The 16,153-nt window shown below is 34.4% G+C and overlaps 1 protein-coding gene across 10 annotated transcripts in view; it reads left to right on the plus strand.

Annotated features, from left to right (window-relative positions):
• Positions 1-16,153, plus strand: part of LOC145680650 (uncharacterized) — a 191,181-nt gene that overhangs the window by 9,515 nt on the left and 165,513 nt on the right. For all 10 annotated transcript variants that reach the window (XM_081751363.1, XM_081751360.1, XM_081751362.1 and 7 more), the window contains exon 2: positions 1,276-1,437. In XM_081751363.1, the coding sequence (XP_081607489.1) occupies positions 1,276-1,437 (162 nt within the window). The remainder of the gene's footprint in view (positions 1-1,275; positions 1,438-16,153) is intronic.

The raw sequence follows: 16,153 nt of genomic DNA on the forward strand, positions 1-16,153 counted from the left end.
TACTACTGAAAAATTTACTACATATTAGAAGTTTTATTTTGGCTCTTAGGTTCAAATACCCAAAACCAAATTTGGTTCACACAAAATATAAGTATTTCTTCACCTTGTGCAAAAATTTCACACGCGTACAACTTTCACCACATGTTCATTTCAGGGCCTGAACTTAGAACTATAAATGCTGCTGTAACTCTACACTTATACAATATTCATTAGTTTTGATTGCAGAATTTAAATCTACAGGCAAAAGTACATGCGGATGCAAATTTTTAGCTTCATAGCTCTTATGGTTATTGAAATAAACAATAACATGCAATAACAGCCATGTTCGAGTTGTGACCTTGAAGCTAATTGCGTAATTAATTACAAATTAACTAATAGGACTGGAAAAGTTTTATTTTGGGAAATAACTATTCTCAAACGTGTCTTTCAATATACAACAAATTTATCAAAATCTGAGACCATGAATTTTTCATGACTAAGTCGATTTGAAATAGAATGACTCAATTATATTTCTAGTACGACTTGGGCAATCTTGTTGCGCTCAACAGCTAGACAAATAGAAAAGCTTTGTCTTCACATTTTTTACATTTTATTCAAAACACACACAAACATTAACTCAGCGAAACAAATGTAAAAAAAAAAAAAAAAAAAATGCGTTATACTAGGTGTATCAAAAATCCGGAGCCATAGTACAGTCCCGTTATAAGTAAAGGTACGAAAAGATAAAAAAGAGTTTGTTTTCAATCTGAAATAGTGTTTTTTCGATCGCACCAACCGATTGGACTCCACACTGGTAGGGTCTCTAAGTAAGGTTGTCAATTCAGGAGGCTGTTTCCTCTGGTACTATACCAACACAATATGGTATTGTTGAGGATAGATTTAAGGCGTAGTAGGTTCTTTCACTTAATATGCACCGTGTCATCTTTGCGTGTGGTTACGTTCCGCAAGAACAGCATGATGAAATAAAAACATTTTTTCTCTTTTTAAATTTAACGTATCAAATCTTACCAAGACGCTCAGGCAAATGATGCAGATTGGAAAATTTCACCATTTTAGATTCAAAACCACTTATTTCCAACAATTTTCATCTTTTACTTTTTCCTATCTTCACACGTAACAGAGTTTATCTGGGCCACGGTGGCACAGTGGTAGAATGCTGGCGCACCTCTGGCGCATGGGGCTTTATGGTGGACAAACACAGTGTGCGTAGTTTTTGTAAATCTATCTAGTTTTATAATTAAGGAATGTAATTGTTGATTTGCATTCTTGTTTCAGGTTTCAGAAGATGATGATCTGCCAAACTATATTTGTATTTCATGCGCTGAAAAACTTGACAGTTTCCAAGAGTTTAGAGACACATGTCATAAGTCAGAAAGTTTTTTAATTAAACTGTTGTCCCTGAAGAATGTGTCTGTCGTTGAAACGCCTCCAAAAAAGGTAGGTTTAAATTAACATTAAAGCAAAGGAAACATTTATTTCGTAACTGAGAGAGTTGTACACGCTCAATTTCTGGTAACGGCTACTGAGTAAATATTCTTAAGTCTACTTCAGTTTTTAAATATTGAGATGATACCTTCAAGCTTGTCGCGGTGGCTCAGTGGTTAAGCGTTTACCTCTGGTATTACCATGAGCAAAATAAATGACGCGTCTCTTTATTTTGAAATTTTTTGAAAATATCTCTGTTTTCTTTATATGTTCGAAATTTCGGAAGGTTTCCCAAGCAGGACAGGTTAATAACAAACCCGTTTTTAATATTTGTGTTAGATATTAGCTTAAAATAAATAAATTAGAAGCAAAAAACATTAAATCGACAGAAATCTCGAGAATTACCAACTCTGCTAAAGTGGGAAATTTTCGAGAACGCGAGGGAATTCTGCAGTTCAACACGAAGCAGCGACATCTATGTCACTGAGAGAAATGTGGATAAAATCTACAAACGAAACTTTCAACGAAATATTTCTAATATGTCTTATTTCGTGCATTATCTGCAAACTCCAAATATATGAATATATGCCAAGTATTAACGTAAAGATAGAGCAAAAAGTGGAAATTGTCTATGGAAAAGGACGAATTGGTAGCGTGACCGTAATGAAAAATCGTCTTTACCGTAGAACAGGGTCAGTTCGCGTAAGGAAACAAATAGCTTAGTTAGTAAAAGCAACTAGTCTGTATGCCGAAGGTAGTACAACGACTCACCAAAGGTAGTCGTTAACCCTGGTCCAGTTAATATAAGTATATCTCTAGTGGCAATACTCATTTATACCTTAAAATATCTTCTGATGTTATATTCACTAAGATGATCACCTTTTAACGAAATTACAAGTTCATGATAAATATTAAATAATTTATTCTTTGATTACCTTTTAACGTATATTCACACAAACTGTCTTGCAATCAAACATGTTAAGTAAGTATATATAAACAACGACATAGCAACCAACAAGACAATAATATATATTTCTTATATTAAAACATTCTTCTTCTATTATTTTAATTAACGTTATAATATGTATAGTGCTTGTGTAAAAGCACTTTCTGCCCGAAAGATAAACAATTATGAATCATACAATTATGAATCGATACAAAGTATCTCGTTATAGTAGCGGGTTCGAATCCAGGTGGAAGTGACGTCATTTTTATTATTATGGTTATTTTATTTATTTTTTTATGTGGGAAAGAATCAAATTGTAACATATGTGTAAAATTCATGACGATACCAAAAAAAGAAAAAATGTTGTTGTCGCACTTGCATTAGCATCCCTAATTTTGTTTGCAAAAAGTTTAGTAATTATTTCCCCTGTGCTCACTGCTCACTACACGTAATGCTCGCTGGCGCGTTGTTTTCCAGTAAATGTTAATCCTAATTTGGAGAATTTTATAAAGTTTCACAATATTTCTCACTAGATAGTCTTCTATCTACTTGTTTGGATATTTTGATAACAGATTTCCCTATTATATGTTTAATTTTCCCTAGATGTTTAATTACGGAAAAGTTTTACAATGTATTTGTATTAAATTGAAATTGTTTTGAATTTACCACATGAGATAAGTAGCTCGAAGGAGGAAAACTCAAGTAATTGATATTCTACGTAAAAGCTACCTATTATAGAATGATGATACTTCTTGCCATCAGCACATAATCTTCACGTTAGAGAGTCAGACAGAAAAAAATCTGGTTTTTCCTCCCTATGACCACCCATCTTAAACCTCTACATTCCATTGTTCGTCTCACAAAATTTCGGTGCTCCAAAAACATTCATATAATAATAATAATAATAATAATAATAATAATAATAATAATAATAATAATAATAATAATAATAATAATAATAATAATAGTGGGCTGAACTGGAACCCAGTCAGTTTAAATTCATGTAAAAGTTTAATTTTTGGCTTCTTATTAAAGTTTTGGTTTCAAATGAAAATTTCAGTCCCAGTGGTCAAGGATCAAATCTCGTGGGGCTCTTCAGTGTAGGCTAATACGGGCCCCTTATGAGAAAAGGCAAAAATATTAAAATGTTTCTAACGTTCGAATTTTTCGTCTATTTTAAAGAATTGTTGGGCTTCGTATTAAAGTGTTGGTTCCAAATGCAACTTCAGTCCGATGGAGAATGATCAAATCCTGGAGTCGGGGGGGCTCATCAGTATAGTGTGCTACGGCTCCATTATGGGAAAAGGCAAAAATATGAAAAATGCTTATAACTTTCGAATTTTTCGTCTATTTTAAAGAAATTATTGGCTTCATATTAAAGTCTTGGCTTCAAATGACAATTTCAGTCCTTGTGGACAATTATCAAATCTCGGAGGGCTCTTTGGTGTAGGGGTTTCGGCTACTTTATGGGACAAGATTCACGTAATTGATATTGCAAAATTGTTTTGTATACATTAGTATAAACTTGCACCATTTGGTTAATTTTACCTCTTATATTTTGCAGATTTCAAATTCCAAGCATAGTTACTTCTCAAAGCTAAAAGGCACTTACTAGTTTCGTTATTAAAAGGAAATGTCTTTTATGAAAAGTTGTCATGGAGTAGACGAGCGAACAGGCACCCAAACATTGGTTGAGTCGGACGGTTGAAACTCGTTAAGCTCACTTCAATTATTATTATTATTATTATTATTATTATTATTATTATTATTATTATTATTATTATTATATTAATAATAATAATAATAATAATAATAATAATAATAATAATAATAATAATAATAATAATAATAATAATAATAATAATAATAATAGAGCATTCATGGGGTCCGTGGCTCGACTCCACTTCGCGCCAAGTGAAATTTGAGGTAGACAAATACCGTGTGCATGGGTATGGGTTTTCTTGGAATTTTCCATTTTCCTCCCACTTTCTTCATTTCATCATTTCATTCATCATCATTCTCCCTTAGCGTAGGTGCATAATCGTGCAACGTTAAACTAGATATTCCATTTAATTTTAATTTCAATAATAATAATAAACAATTAATTCAACTGAAAGAACTGTAATTTATGTTGACGGCAATTATCATAAATATGCAACCATTATAAAAACAATGCTTTGAGTAGAAAGATAATCCTTCCCAAGTGTTAACGAATGCGCACGAGATAAGACATGTCTCGAGAAAGAGACGAGACGCGCTTTGTGACATCCAAAAGAAGACGTAACAAATGTTTTGGACACGAGATAGCTTTTAAAATGTCTCGTCTTGTCTGGAATGTCTCGAAAACAAAAGTCTAAGTTTTAAAATTATTTTTAAAGATCTATTCTCTCAAAAGTAGCTCTCTGCCTTAAAATTAATAACGGCATTTGTGATTTTTTTAAAAAAATAAACAATGTCTAAAGTTAATAGTTAACTTTTCGAAAAGAAGCTTCATTAAGGGTGAACCTGAAAGATGTCCATAAACTTCGGGAGATGATTCGTGACATCAAAAGGAGACAAATAGCCCTCTTGCAGTTTTCGAGTTCAGCTTCGTTGTCGAGATACAGGGTTGCCAACTGGTCGTGTTTGAGAAACTCACTGGAAATAAATTCAACTCCAAGAATAAGCTACTACAGGTCAATTGACTTATACCATGCTGCAAGGTTAAATATTTGTTTATGAAGTGTGTACAAAATTTGCCAGTGTCCTTTCTGAGAACATCGTCGAGAAAAAGTCACCTCCAAGAATAAACTACCCCTCGTAAATTTTTCTAAGAGAAATATCTGATACTGCAATATAGGGTTGTTAATTAAATATTGATTAATGAAAAATAAACAAAATTTTTAAAACCATTTTGGAGAAAATAGCTTTTTTCGATTTTCGGCTGTTAGTAAACCACACTTATTTTAGGCGGTAGGAAAAAAATGGGAAAATCTCCTGTAGGAATACTATGTAAACCCTAAGTTTAAAATTTGGTGTAGATACTTTGAACGGTATGGCCTCTAGGCGAGTACACAGAAAAGTGTACCGAACGGACGGACCGGAAGGACGGGTATCGAAAAATCACATTTCCGGTATGTAGACGCCATGAAGTATGTAAATCCGTTGAAATCTGAATTTGATATACTATTTTCACAATCACCATATTTTCTTCTCTCTTTTGTCGCTCGAAAAAGAAAAGCCTGAGTTTATCACAAAAAGCTAGGGTGTTTACCAAAAAATATTCAATTACAGGGCCACCGCACTAAACTTTTTCAATTCAATTTCTTAACTGTGTTAGGCCGCAGTTGTTACTGAAGTGTGTATTTGGATAATACGAAAAAAAATATCGTATTATTCAAATACATCGAATGTCAGATTATCGATTGAAGAAAATCCACACTACAAAACTAACTCACACTTTGAGCACATTTTCATTAGACATATAATAGAGCAATTAATGCAATAATTGTTTATGAAATATGAAAAAATCAAATGAGTCATTTTCGAGAAAGTCGTTCAAAAAGAACACGTCAGAAGTAACCTACCTCTTATGAATTGTTTCGAACAATGAGTTAAGATATACTTTTGCTTATTAATGAAATATTTATTTGCGAAATTTGAACAAAATCGCCTGTCGTTCCAGAAAATTGTTGGGAAAAACCTTGACCCCCAACATAATCTATCCGTCGTAATTGTTTTTCATAGAAATGACTTATACTAAAATATAGGGTTATTAATGAAATATTTATTTATGAATTATCAATAAAATTGTCCACGTAAGTTTTGAGAAGATCGTGAGGGAAAATAACTCCCCGAATAAACTATCTCTTGAGGATTCTTTCAGGGCAAGTGAGTATTATTAGGTTTTTAATCAAATATTTATTTCTGAGTACGAACAAAATTGCTTGATTCATTTTAGAGAAAACCATGGAGGAAAAACACCCCCAAGAGTAAACTACCTCTCGTATATTTTTTTCAGGACAAACGAGTTTTGCCATATTGTTCGGTTATTAACGAAATATGTATTTTTGAAATACGAATAAACTCTTTTGAGTCATTTTTGAGAAAATCACCCAGACAACACACTCCACCAAGAATAAACTACCCCTCGCATTTTTTTTAGGACAAACGAGTTATTTATGTCATATTGTTAAGTTATTAATGAAATATTTATTTATGAAATATGAACGAAAACACTTGAGTCCATTTTGAGAAAATCACTGAGAAAAAACTCACCCCTAAGTATAAACTACCCCTTGTAGATTTTTCTCAGATAAATGCCTTATACCACAAAATAGGGTTGCTAATTAAATATTGATTTATAAAAAAAGAAAGAAAACAAGATCGTTAGAGCCAGTTATTAGAAAATATATTTTTTCTATTTTCATCGTACAGGAAACTACCCTTGTTTTGGGAGTAGGAGGGAAATAAAAGAAACTATAGGAAATACTATGAAAATCTTAAACTAAAATTTGGTGCAGATAAGTTGAACGGTTGGCATCTAGGCGAGTGCACAGAAAAGTGTAACGAACGGACGGACGAACAGATGGACATGTATCAAAAAATAACTTTTTCGGTATTAGGGGCTATAATACGTGTAAATTCGTTGAAATCTCAAATTTGATTTTTTTTTTTTTCGATCACCATACTTTCTTCTCTCATTTGTCACTTCAAAGTAAAAGGAACTCAGAACTACAGATAAGAGACACCTACTTTTACACATAGACATTTATTGATTTAAAACTGTTGTAGTTTGTCATTTCACTTCCAATTGAAAGGTTTTACCATGACTAACGGCATACCAATGACGAGACGGAAGTTTTGAGGAAGTAAATGCATTCAGAAGTCTAGACTACACTACGCCTATCAGCCTGTTTTTACTTCTGCAATTGTTGACAGTTGTAATTTCGTCCAAACGCTACATGCAATAATTCTTGGTTGACGTCATTGTGTTACTATTTTAGTATTGTTCTCTTCAGACTTGGTTGAAGTTTTGTCTTAACGGTTATACATTTTTTCTTTCTTATTTCATCGTTACACATAAGAATAAAATGTTCTGGTGAGTGGATAAATTCGAACCTACGAACATTGAGTTTTCATTCTTCCAACACATTACCAATGGACCAAGCTTTGTCTTCACGTTAACGCACGGTTACAGGGTTTATTACGATTTAAATAAAATGGCTGGCTGTTAGAGTTTCCTGCCCAAATATTTCGATAAAAAATTTTCATTGCTTCGTAGATACGTAGAGCAATGTTTAGATACACATTTTAGGATAGTGCATTTTAGTGTATATAATAATTTCATGACAGATAAAAGCTAGATAATTTTTGATAAAATGTTTCATATGTAGTTCTCAATAATAGGCTTGCTGTTCGGGGTGAAGTTTCAAGGTTCAGCATTGACTAGCAGTTTTTGCTATTAATATCCCTTCTAACAATATTGGCAGTGGACAAAAGTTAGCCCGTGTTGAAGCTTTTTGCTCCTAATTTAATTATTTTACTTTATTATTTAACGAATATATTGAAAATTGTCAGCAGGCACGTATACAGTAATTTATTTCGGAAGGGGCCCGACTTCAATATTAGGATAAATTATAATAAAATTTTAAAAGATAATCCCAAAAATTAGGCTAAATTTACAGAAAAGTTGGGATTTCAGAGGGGGTCCGGACCCCCTGTACCACCCCTAAATGCATCCTTGTTTGTCAGTAACGTTTCCTCATTTTGAAACCCTCAAAAACTTCGGATATATAAAGGAGAAAAGTTGGGATTTCAGAGGGGGTCCGGACACCCTGTACCCACCCCTAAATGCGTCCTTGTTTGTCAGTAACGTTTCCTCATTTTGAAACCCTCAAAAACTTCGGATATATAAAGGGAAAAGAGTTATTTTCGATAAAATATCACTTCAAGGAGACGCGACAGTTTTATTGCACATGGTGGTATCCAACGTTCACAAGGGCAAGAATTCCTTCCCTTTTATTCTTTTGCTATTGTGCTCTATCGAAAGGTTAGGTTTGTAAAATATTACTCTTACAAACAAGCGTGATTGGCAGATAGGAATACTGAACAGAACTCCACAGAAATGCATGCTGAACTTACGTTTATAGCTACTCTTTGGTGATTTGGCCTCAAGGTCAATCGAGTGGTAATTCAGTTCCGTCTCTGTTCTTGAGCCATGTTCGTATTACTTCGAACAGTTTTGCTAATGAAAAGCATGCCTCGTAATATAACAGACTTCTTTCGCGTATGAAATCGAAACTCAGTTGGTCACAGCAACTTTTGTTACCTTACCATAACGGCCTAGGGTCGTCTTCAGTAGAATAAAAAATGTTACGTGATATTCCATTCACGAAGGAGGAAAGGTTACTTTAAGTATATTTCTTATTCATTTTGTCTACTCTGCTTGTCAGAAATTATATACTTTCTGTTGGGACGGTGCTGAAAAGAGAGGGGGGGGGGACATAAAACTTCGTGCCCCCTCATGCATTTTAAATTTTGTTACATGGTTGCTCAAATTATTACTAAAGAAAGCACTTTAAACCAAGATATCTAAAGTTACATTATGTAAGGGTGGCATATTCAGGAATAATAATAATAATAATAATAATAATAATAATAAATGTCTTTGGAGAGCCGAAATTATGTGACACGAATCATTACATGTAGAGCTTTAAGATGAGTGGTCATAGGAGAGGAAAAAACAGGGTTTTTCTCTGTCTGACCAACGTAAAGATTATGTGCTGAAGTTAAGAAGCATAATAATTCTACAATAGGTTGCGTTTACGTAGAATATCAGTTACTTCAGTTCTCCTCCTTCGGGCTACTTACCTCATGTGGTAAATTCAAAACAATTTCAATTTAAGACAAATACATGTAAAACTTTTCTGTAATTAAATATATATAGGGGAAATTAAACATTTAATGGGGAAATCTGTTATCAAAGTGTCCAAAAAAGTAGATAGAAGACTATCAAGCGAGAAACATTGTGAAACTTTATAAAATTCTCCAAATTAGAATTAACATTTACTGGAAAACATTCGTTATGCACCAGTGAGCATGTGGTGAGTAGTGAGCACAGGGGAAATTATTACGAAACTGTTTGCAAACAAAAATTAGAGACACTAATGCAAGTGCGAGAACGGCTTTTTTTTTTGGGGTATCGTCATGAGTTTTACACATATGTTACAATTTGATTTTTTCCCACATAAAAAATAAATAAAATAACCACAGTAATAAAAATTACAACGGCACTTCCATGGGGTTCGAACCCAATACCTTCGGCATACAGACTAGTTGCTTTAACTAACTGAGCTACTTGTTTCCTTACGTGAACTGAACCTGTTCTACGGTAAAGACAATTTTTCATTACGATTGTGCTAAGAATTCGTCTTTTTCCATAGGTAATTTCCACTATTTGCTCTATCTATACGTTAATACTTAGCATAGATTCATATATTTGGAGTTCGCTGATAATGCATGTAATAAGACACATTAGAAATGTTTCGTTAAAGGTTTCGTTTGTAGATCTAATCCACGTCTCTCTCAATGACATAGATGATGTCGCTGCTTCGTGTTGAACTGCAGAATTCCCTCGCGTTCTTGAAAATTTCCCACTTTAGCAGAGTTGGTAATTCTCGAGATTTCTGTCGATTTAATGTTTTTTGCTTCTAATTTATTTATTTTAAGCTAATATCTAACACAAATATTAAAAACTGGTTTGTTATTAACCTGTCCTGCTGGGGAAACCTTCCGAAATTTCGAACATATAAATAAAGAAAATAGAGATATTTTCAAAAAACTTCAGAATAAAGAGACGCGTCATTTATTTTGCTCATGGTAGTACATGAGGTCTCTGGTTCGATCCCAACTAGCGCCAAGTGAACTTTGTGGTGGACAAACACCGTGTGCGTGGGTTTTCTTGGAATTCTCCCGTTTCCTCCCACTTGATTCATTCATTTCTCATCATCACCATCTCCTTTAACCTAGCTGGCATAACCGTGGAACTCAAAGATTTCATTTCATTTTTCGTGTTAGCATTAACACTATTTAAGCCGCTCATTTCTTTCAGCCAAATTTATTGTCGTCAGGTAACTGTATTTCTCATGTCTAAAATACATATAGTAGTGGCGAATTTACCGTATTAAATATAATTTTCTTCTCTCAAAATTGCTTCGAAAAAGACAAATGTGGCACGTGTCATACAAACAGTAAAACTGAGAGTTACATTGATATGTGGTTTTTACTAATGTGTTTAACACTTTAATAATAATAATAATAATAATAATAATAATAATAATAATAATACAAATTACATCGGTTGGTTTGAATGAAAATAAGTGAACTCTTCTTCAACATTCAGAGCAAAGTACCGTATACTGTGCATTATTCAGTACTGGAAATGTTTGAATTTTGGAAAAAAAAAAATTCTTTATACTAATGCCTTCTATTTAGAGTACCCAAATTAACTTGCTCGTTAAACTATATAAAAGAAAGTTCGCAGTATATTACACGTCCTAATCGCAATGAAATACCACTTCTCGTGAGATCAACGAAGTCAAGCCTTGCCGGGTATGGACAGAGAAAAGATGGATGTCCGTTCATACTCATCAGACGGCGTTGGCATTCCGGGGTCCACCCAACACCGTGAGGACAATTGGTGAGCTACTTGAAAGAAAAAGTAGCAAATTTCGGTCTAGAAATTCTGTATTAAGGGCGAGAGGAACCGATCTTCTGATCACACGTCAGTTCAAAGGCATAAGTACCACTAGCTGGTAAACCCTTGCCCACTGAAGGTTGTTGCACCAAGATTGTAGTGTTTAGTGCTCGTTTATATGCGTAAATAACATATTTAAATGTGGTGTATCTAGTGGTTAAATATTTTTAAGATATTCCAGCGAAAATCATTTTAAAATTGCAATGTCTGAAATACGAGTAGAACAGTGTACGTAATTACTTGAGTTTAATGTAACATAGGAAGAAATGAAAACTAAGTAATGAAAGTTGTTTCATCTTAGTTACATGTTTTCCGTTTGTAGAATTAATAGAATGTAAGAGAGATTTGAGATCTATAGATATGACCACAACTTTTCGGTGAAGACAAATATTACGGGTAGTCATGAGTAATAGTAAACCGTCGTACTGACGCTGACGGCGGTGTTAATCAGTATTAACTTATTCGTTGTTGGCTTAAACATGAGGAAAGTCACATGCAACGGGGAAGAAGGAGTGAGATATTGTCAGTGAAGGAAATTGAAAAGAGAGTATACTTCCAGTATATTTCTATATATTTCTATTTTGAGAAATATATAGAGTATATTTCTATGAGAGAAATAGAGTATATTTCTATTTTGTGAAGTTTTACATGTGAATGAAGGGAAACGAAAAAAAATCTTGATCACGGACTATTTATTCACAAAATTCCACAGGCCTCTGACAGAGGATAATTTTGTAATGTTTGTGATTGTTTTTGTGAGGAGTGTATATGTGTGACTGTATTTATGTGCTTGTGTTAGGAGTGGTAGGTGTCTGTAGGCGTGGTTCTGTTCACAAAAACCTAGACTGTCTTCCAGAAACTAAGTCCAAGAAGTTAAACCTGGTTCCTTACATCTCTCGAATGTCCTTACAAGAGAAATTTATCTTCTCTTCATTCTGTTATAGAGCATCATTCGTATTCTTTAATAGAAATAGACTGACATTGCTGCCAAGTAAATATACAAGTGGCGTGTAGAAAATCATAACATATGACCAAAAAAAAGGGGAAAAAAAAAACTGGCATACTGCATGATGCCAAATTCAAGGCTGTACAGGGTACGGTGTCAATAGAACAGTAACAAACAAACAAAGGAGAATCAAGAGTGAAGCGTTCTTGATGTAGTGAATAGAATCATGGAATGTGTCACATCTATTCATTTAGGCATGACTTTGAATCCTGACTTCAAAAAGTACTTTTTTTGATATATATATTTAATATAAGAACGAACCATCCCTTGTATACTTTTTTTAATATAAGAATTAACCATCTCTTGTGTATTTTTTCATGAAAAATGAGTCGTGCCATATGGTCAGGTTATTAATGAAGTAATTTATGAAATATAGAACAAATTCACCCAAGTCGATTTTGAGAAAACCGTCCGAAAAATCTCACTCCAAGAATATACCTCCCCTCGTAGATTTTTCACAGTGAATTACACCACAACAAAGGGTTGATAATGAAATACTGATATATATGAAATATAATCAAAATCCTAGGGATTTTCGATTTTTTTTTTTTTTTTTTTTTTTTTTTTTTTAATTTTCACCCTTCGGTAACTATCCTTAATTTTGAGGGTTGGAAGAAAATTCAGGAAAACCTGCTGGAGAATTCTTTTAAAAGTTTCAGTTTAAAATTTGGTGTGGATACGTTGAACGGTACGGTCTTTATGCAAGTAAACACATTTACATAGGGACAAACGGACGTACAGACATAAAAAATCAGTTTTTCTGCTTGTAGTGATCATGACACGTGTAAATCCATTGAAATCTCAAATTCGATTTTTTTCACGATCACATAACATTATTTTCTTTCCTATTGTCGCTCGAAAGAAAAAAAAAAGTTACTTCATTAAAAAAAATATAACTACAAAGTTTTAACATTAGAAAGCAAACGAAATTTCAGTACAATTCAGTCATAGTTACAGGTCGCTCCATTTCCCCTTTTTTACTTGTTAAAATTTTTAGAAAAAGAAATATGTCACTATTTGTATTCCCAATTTACAAAAACCCTTTCTTCAGTGCAGCAGGAAAATTTTTGTACGACGGTTTTCAACCAATCGAAGAGTAAACTGCTTCTGTTCCCTCTCTTTTGTCAAGGCTTAATTGTACTCTTGGATAAGACTTATATTTCTTCAGCTACATCTTTCACCCCAGTCATCTGTTTTGATAATTCACAAAATTCTTAAAATTATCTCACCAATGTTGTATAGTTTGTTTGAGAAAAGACTGAAACTTCTCTGCCTTTTTCCATCAAGACATCAAATATCGACAGTGTTCTCTCTGTTACTAGATCCTCCAAATAAAGTTCGGATTTCTTTGTGAGCTTGAATTGTCGTGGAATGTTTGATAACGCTGGCTGCTGCAGGCTTTGGACCATCTTTTCCTTTGTTTCTTTTGATACCCTATCGTCAAAATATGCTATTCTTGATAAATGTTCAGACAAAGCCAGAGATATCTTGAAAATGCTGCATATGAATTACTGGAAATACATTCGTCTGAGTAAGTTTTAAGAACTGACATAAAGTCATTGTCATTGAGAGAGGCTCGATTGGCAAATGGAGCTTCATTCCACTGTTTCACATAAACAAGGCTGACAAACAGCGCTAAACGTATGATAATATTGGTTTCGCGCAGAGTCGTCCTAAATTGAGACTTAAAAATGGAACTTTTCAATGCATAAATGCCTTTTCCCGTCCATCTAATGTGTTGTTGGGGCCTGGAGCTCGAAATGACTGATTGTCGTTGCATCTACCGAGAAATATGAGTGATAAACGCAAAAGTTCCTGATAATCATCTCTAGGCTTCTGGGCCTCAAGAGTGCTTGGTAAATATTTTAACATCTCATATCATAATCTGCGCACCATTGGATTCTCAAATACGTCGTCAGTTGCCTTTGCAAAATCATCCTGATTTATTGATTACCATTGTTTGTGAAATAATTTGAATAACGAAATTGATGGACCTTCTGTTGGACCAAATAAACATTTGAAGACACTAGAGACGACTACCATAACATGATAAAGGCATGCAATCCACACCAATTCAGATCCTAAATTATCTTCAATTCCAATACATTGTCCTTTATGTAGACCTGTATTGCTGGCTGTTGTGTCAAATACGAGACCTCTAATACGTGACGTAATATTCAATTTCTGAAGTGCTTCAACACAAGCCTTCGCCTGCTTTTCTCTTGTTGCTCTCTTCCATTTTAGAGAATGCCAGAATTTTTTCTTTACCAGTTCCTGTTACAATGATAACTATACGATCAACATTACTTTTCGATCCATCCGTAATGAAAGCTACGATCTTATATCTATCCGGCTATTAGCACAGCTACTGTATTAAATTACATTGTAGTCTTGACACCTATAATGTTGCAGTATACAGAAATATAATGGGGCGTATACCCATTCCCACCTAATATTTTTATAGTGCAGTATATTTATCTTAAATTTACGAATGGACGAGTATATACGGAGGTGGATATACACCATGTTTTTCAAAACGGTTCAGCGTATACCTCCCAAAAATTCTAGCATTAGATCATTCGTAATACTACATGAACAAGAAGATTTAAAATGGAGCGACCTGTAAATATTGACCCGTAGGGCTGAAATTTAGCAAGTGAGTAGCTTGTGACTAAAGGAAAAAAGTAAGGCTTGTGGAGGATTATTTTGAACAAAAATAGACCAATCTACAGTACGGATTCACTCGTTATAACTTAGAGCAATCAAGCCCAGAAAGTATTGAAATTTGTTACCTGATGTAGATGATTCTTTTGGCATAAACCTGATGTTTCTTAGTATAGATATATATATATATATATATATATATATATATATATATATATATATATATATATATACAGATGGTGATCAGAAAAATGGAAACACCTGTAGTTGGCAACACGTCAGATGTATGGGTTGGCAGTGGTGTCGTGGCGCCAGCAGCGCCGAACCGCTGGTGGTGGTGTGTTAGGTCGGTCTCCATACTACGTCAGGCGCAGTGGAACAGCAATGTCCAGTGGCTGCAGCAGACGGAGGTAGTGTAAAATGGGAGACCTCTCAGATTTTCAAAGAGGGCAAATTGTTGGTGCGCGGTTATGTGGAGTGAGTGTGACGGCAGTGGCTACTGTGTTAGGTGTGGCGCGTGGAACAGTGTCGAAGGTGATGACGGCCTACACAACACACGGGAAAACCACATCGGGGAAGCGGAACAGTGGGCGGAAGAAAATGACAATGCGCTTTAATACCCGGCGTGACCTGTCACTCATGATTTTCTTCCGCCCACTGTTCCGCTTCCCCGATGTGGTTTTCCCGTGTGTTGTGTAGGCCGTCATCACCTTCGACACTGTCCCACGCGACACATCTAACACAGTAGCCACTGCCGTCACACTCACTCCACATAACCGCGCACCAACAATTTGCCCTCTTTGAAAATCTGAGAGGTCTCCCATTTTACACTACCTCCGTCTGCTGCAGCCACTGGACACTGCTGTTCCACTGCGCCTAACGAAGTATGGAGATCGACCTAACACACTGCCAACCCATACATCTGACGTGTTGCCAACTACAGGTGTTTCCATTTTTCTGATCACCATCTGTATATATATATATCAATTCTTAATCCTCTGTACCGTACCACACGCTTGAGAAGAATCATGATTTTAAAGGTTCTTCTCAACGTGCTTGTATGTTTATTTTGAGAACTAATTATATAGTTTCTTGCTGAAGGACTTTACAGAAAATATATTACAAAAGTCTTCATCTCTTTTCGTGGAGGGGGGAATATATCGTTTTAAGAGCCCAGGTATATAAAAAAAAAAAAAAAAAAAAAACGCGTTATGTGCAGGAAACTTTATTGAAATTTCGGTTTCTTTTCTGTTGTAATATATTCTGACATGAGATAACTTTACTGTGGTATGAAGGTGTAATATTGATTTTGCAAGTAAATATGATTTCTCTTTAAATCTTAAAATCTCCAACTCTGTTAGAAACAGACACCAGT

Source organism: Thermobia domestica, chromosome 3, assembly GCF_964235325.1.
Source record: "Thermobia domestica chromosome 3, izTheDome1.hap1.1, whole genome shotgun sequence".
Taxonomy (NCBI): domain Eukaryota; kingdom Metazoa; phylum Arthropoda; class Insecta; order Zygentoma; family Lepismatidae; genus Thermobia; species Thermobia domestica.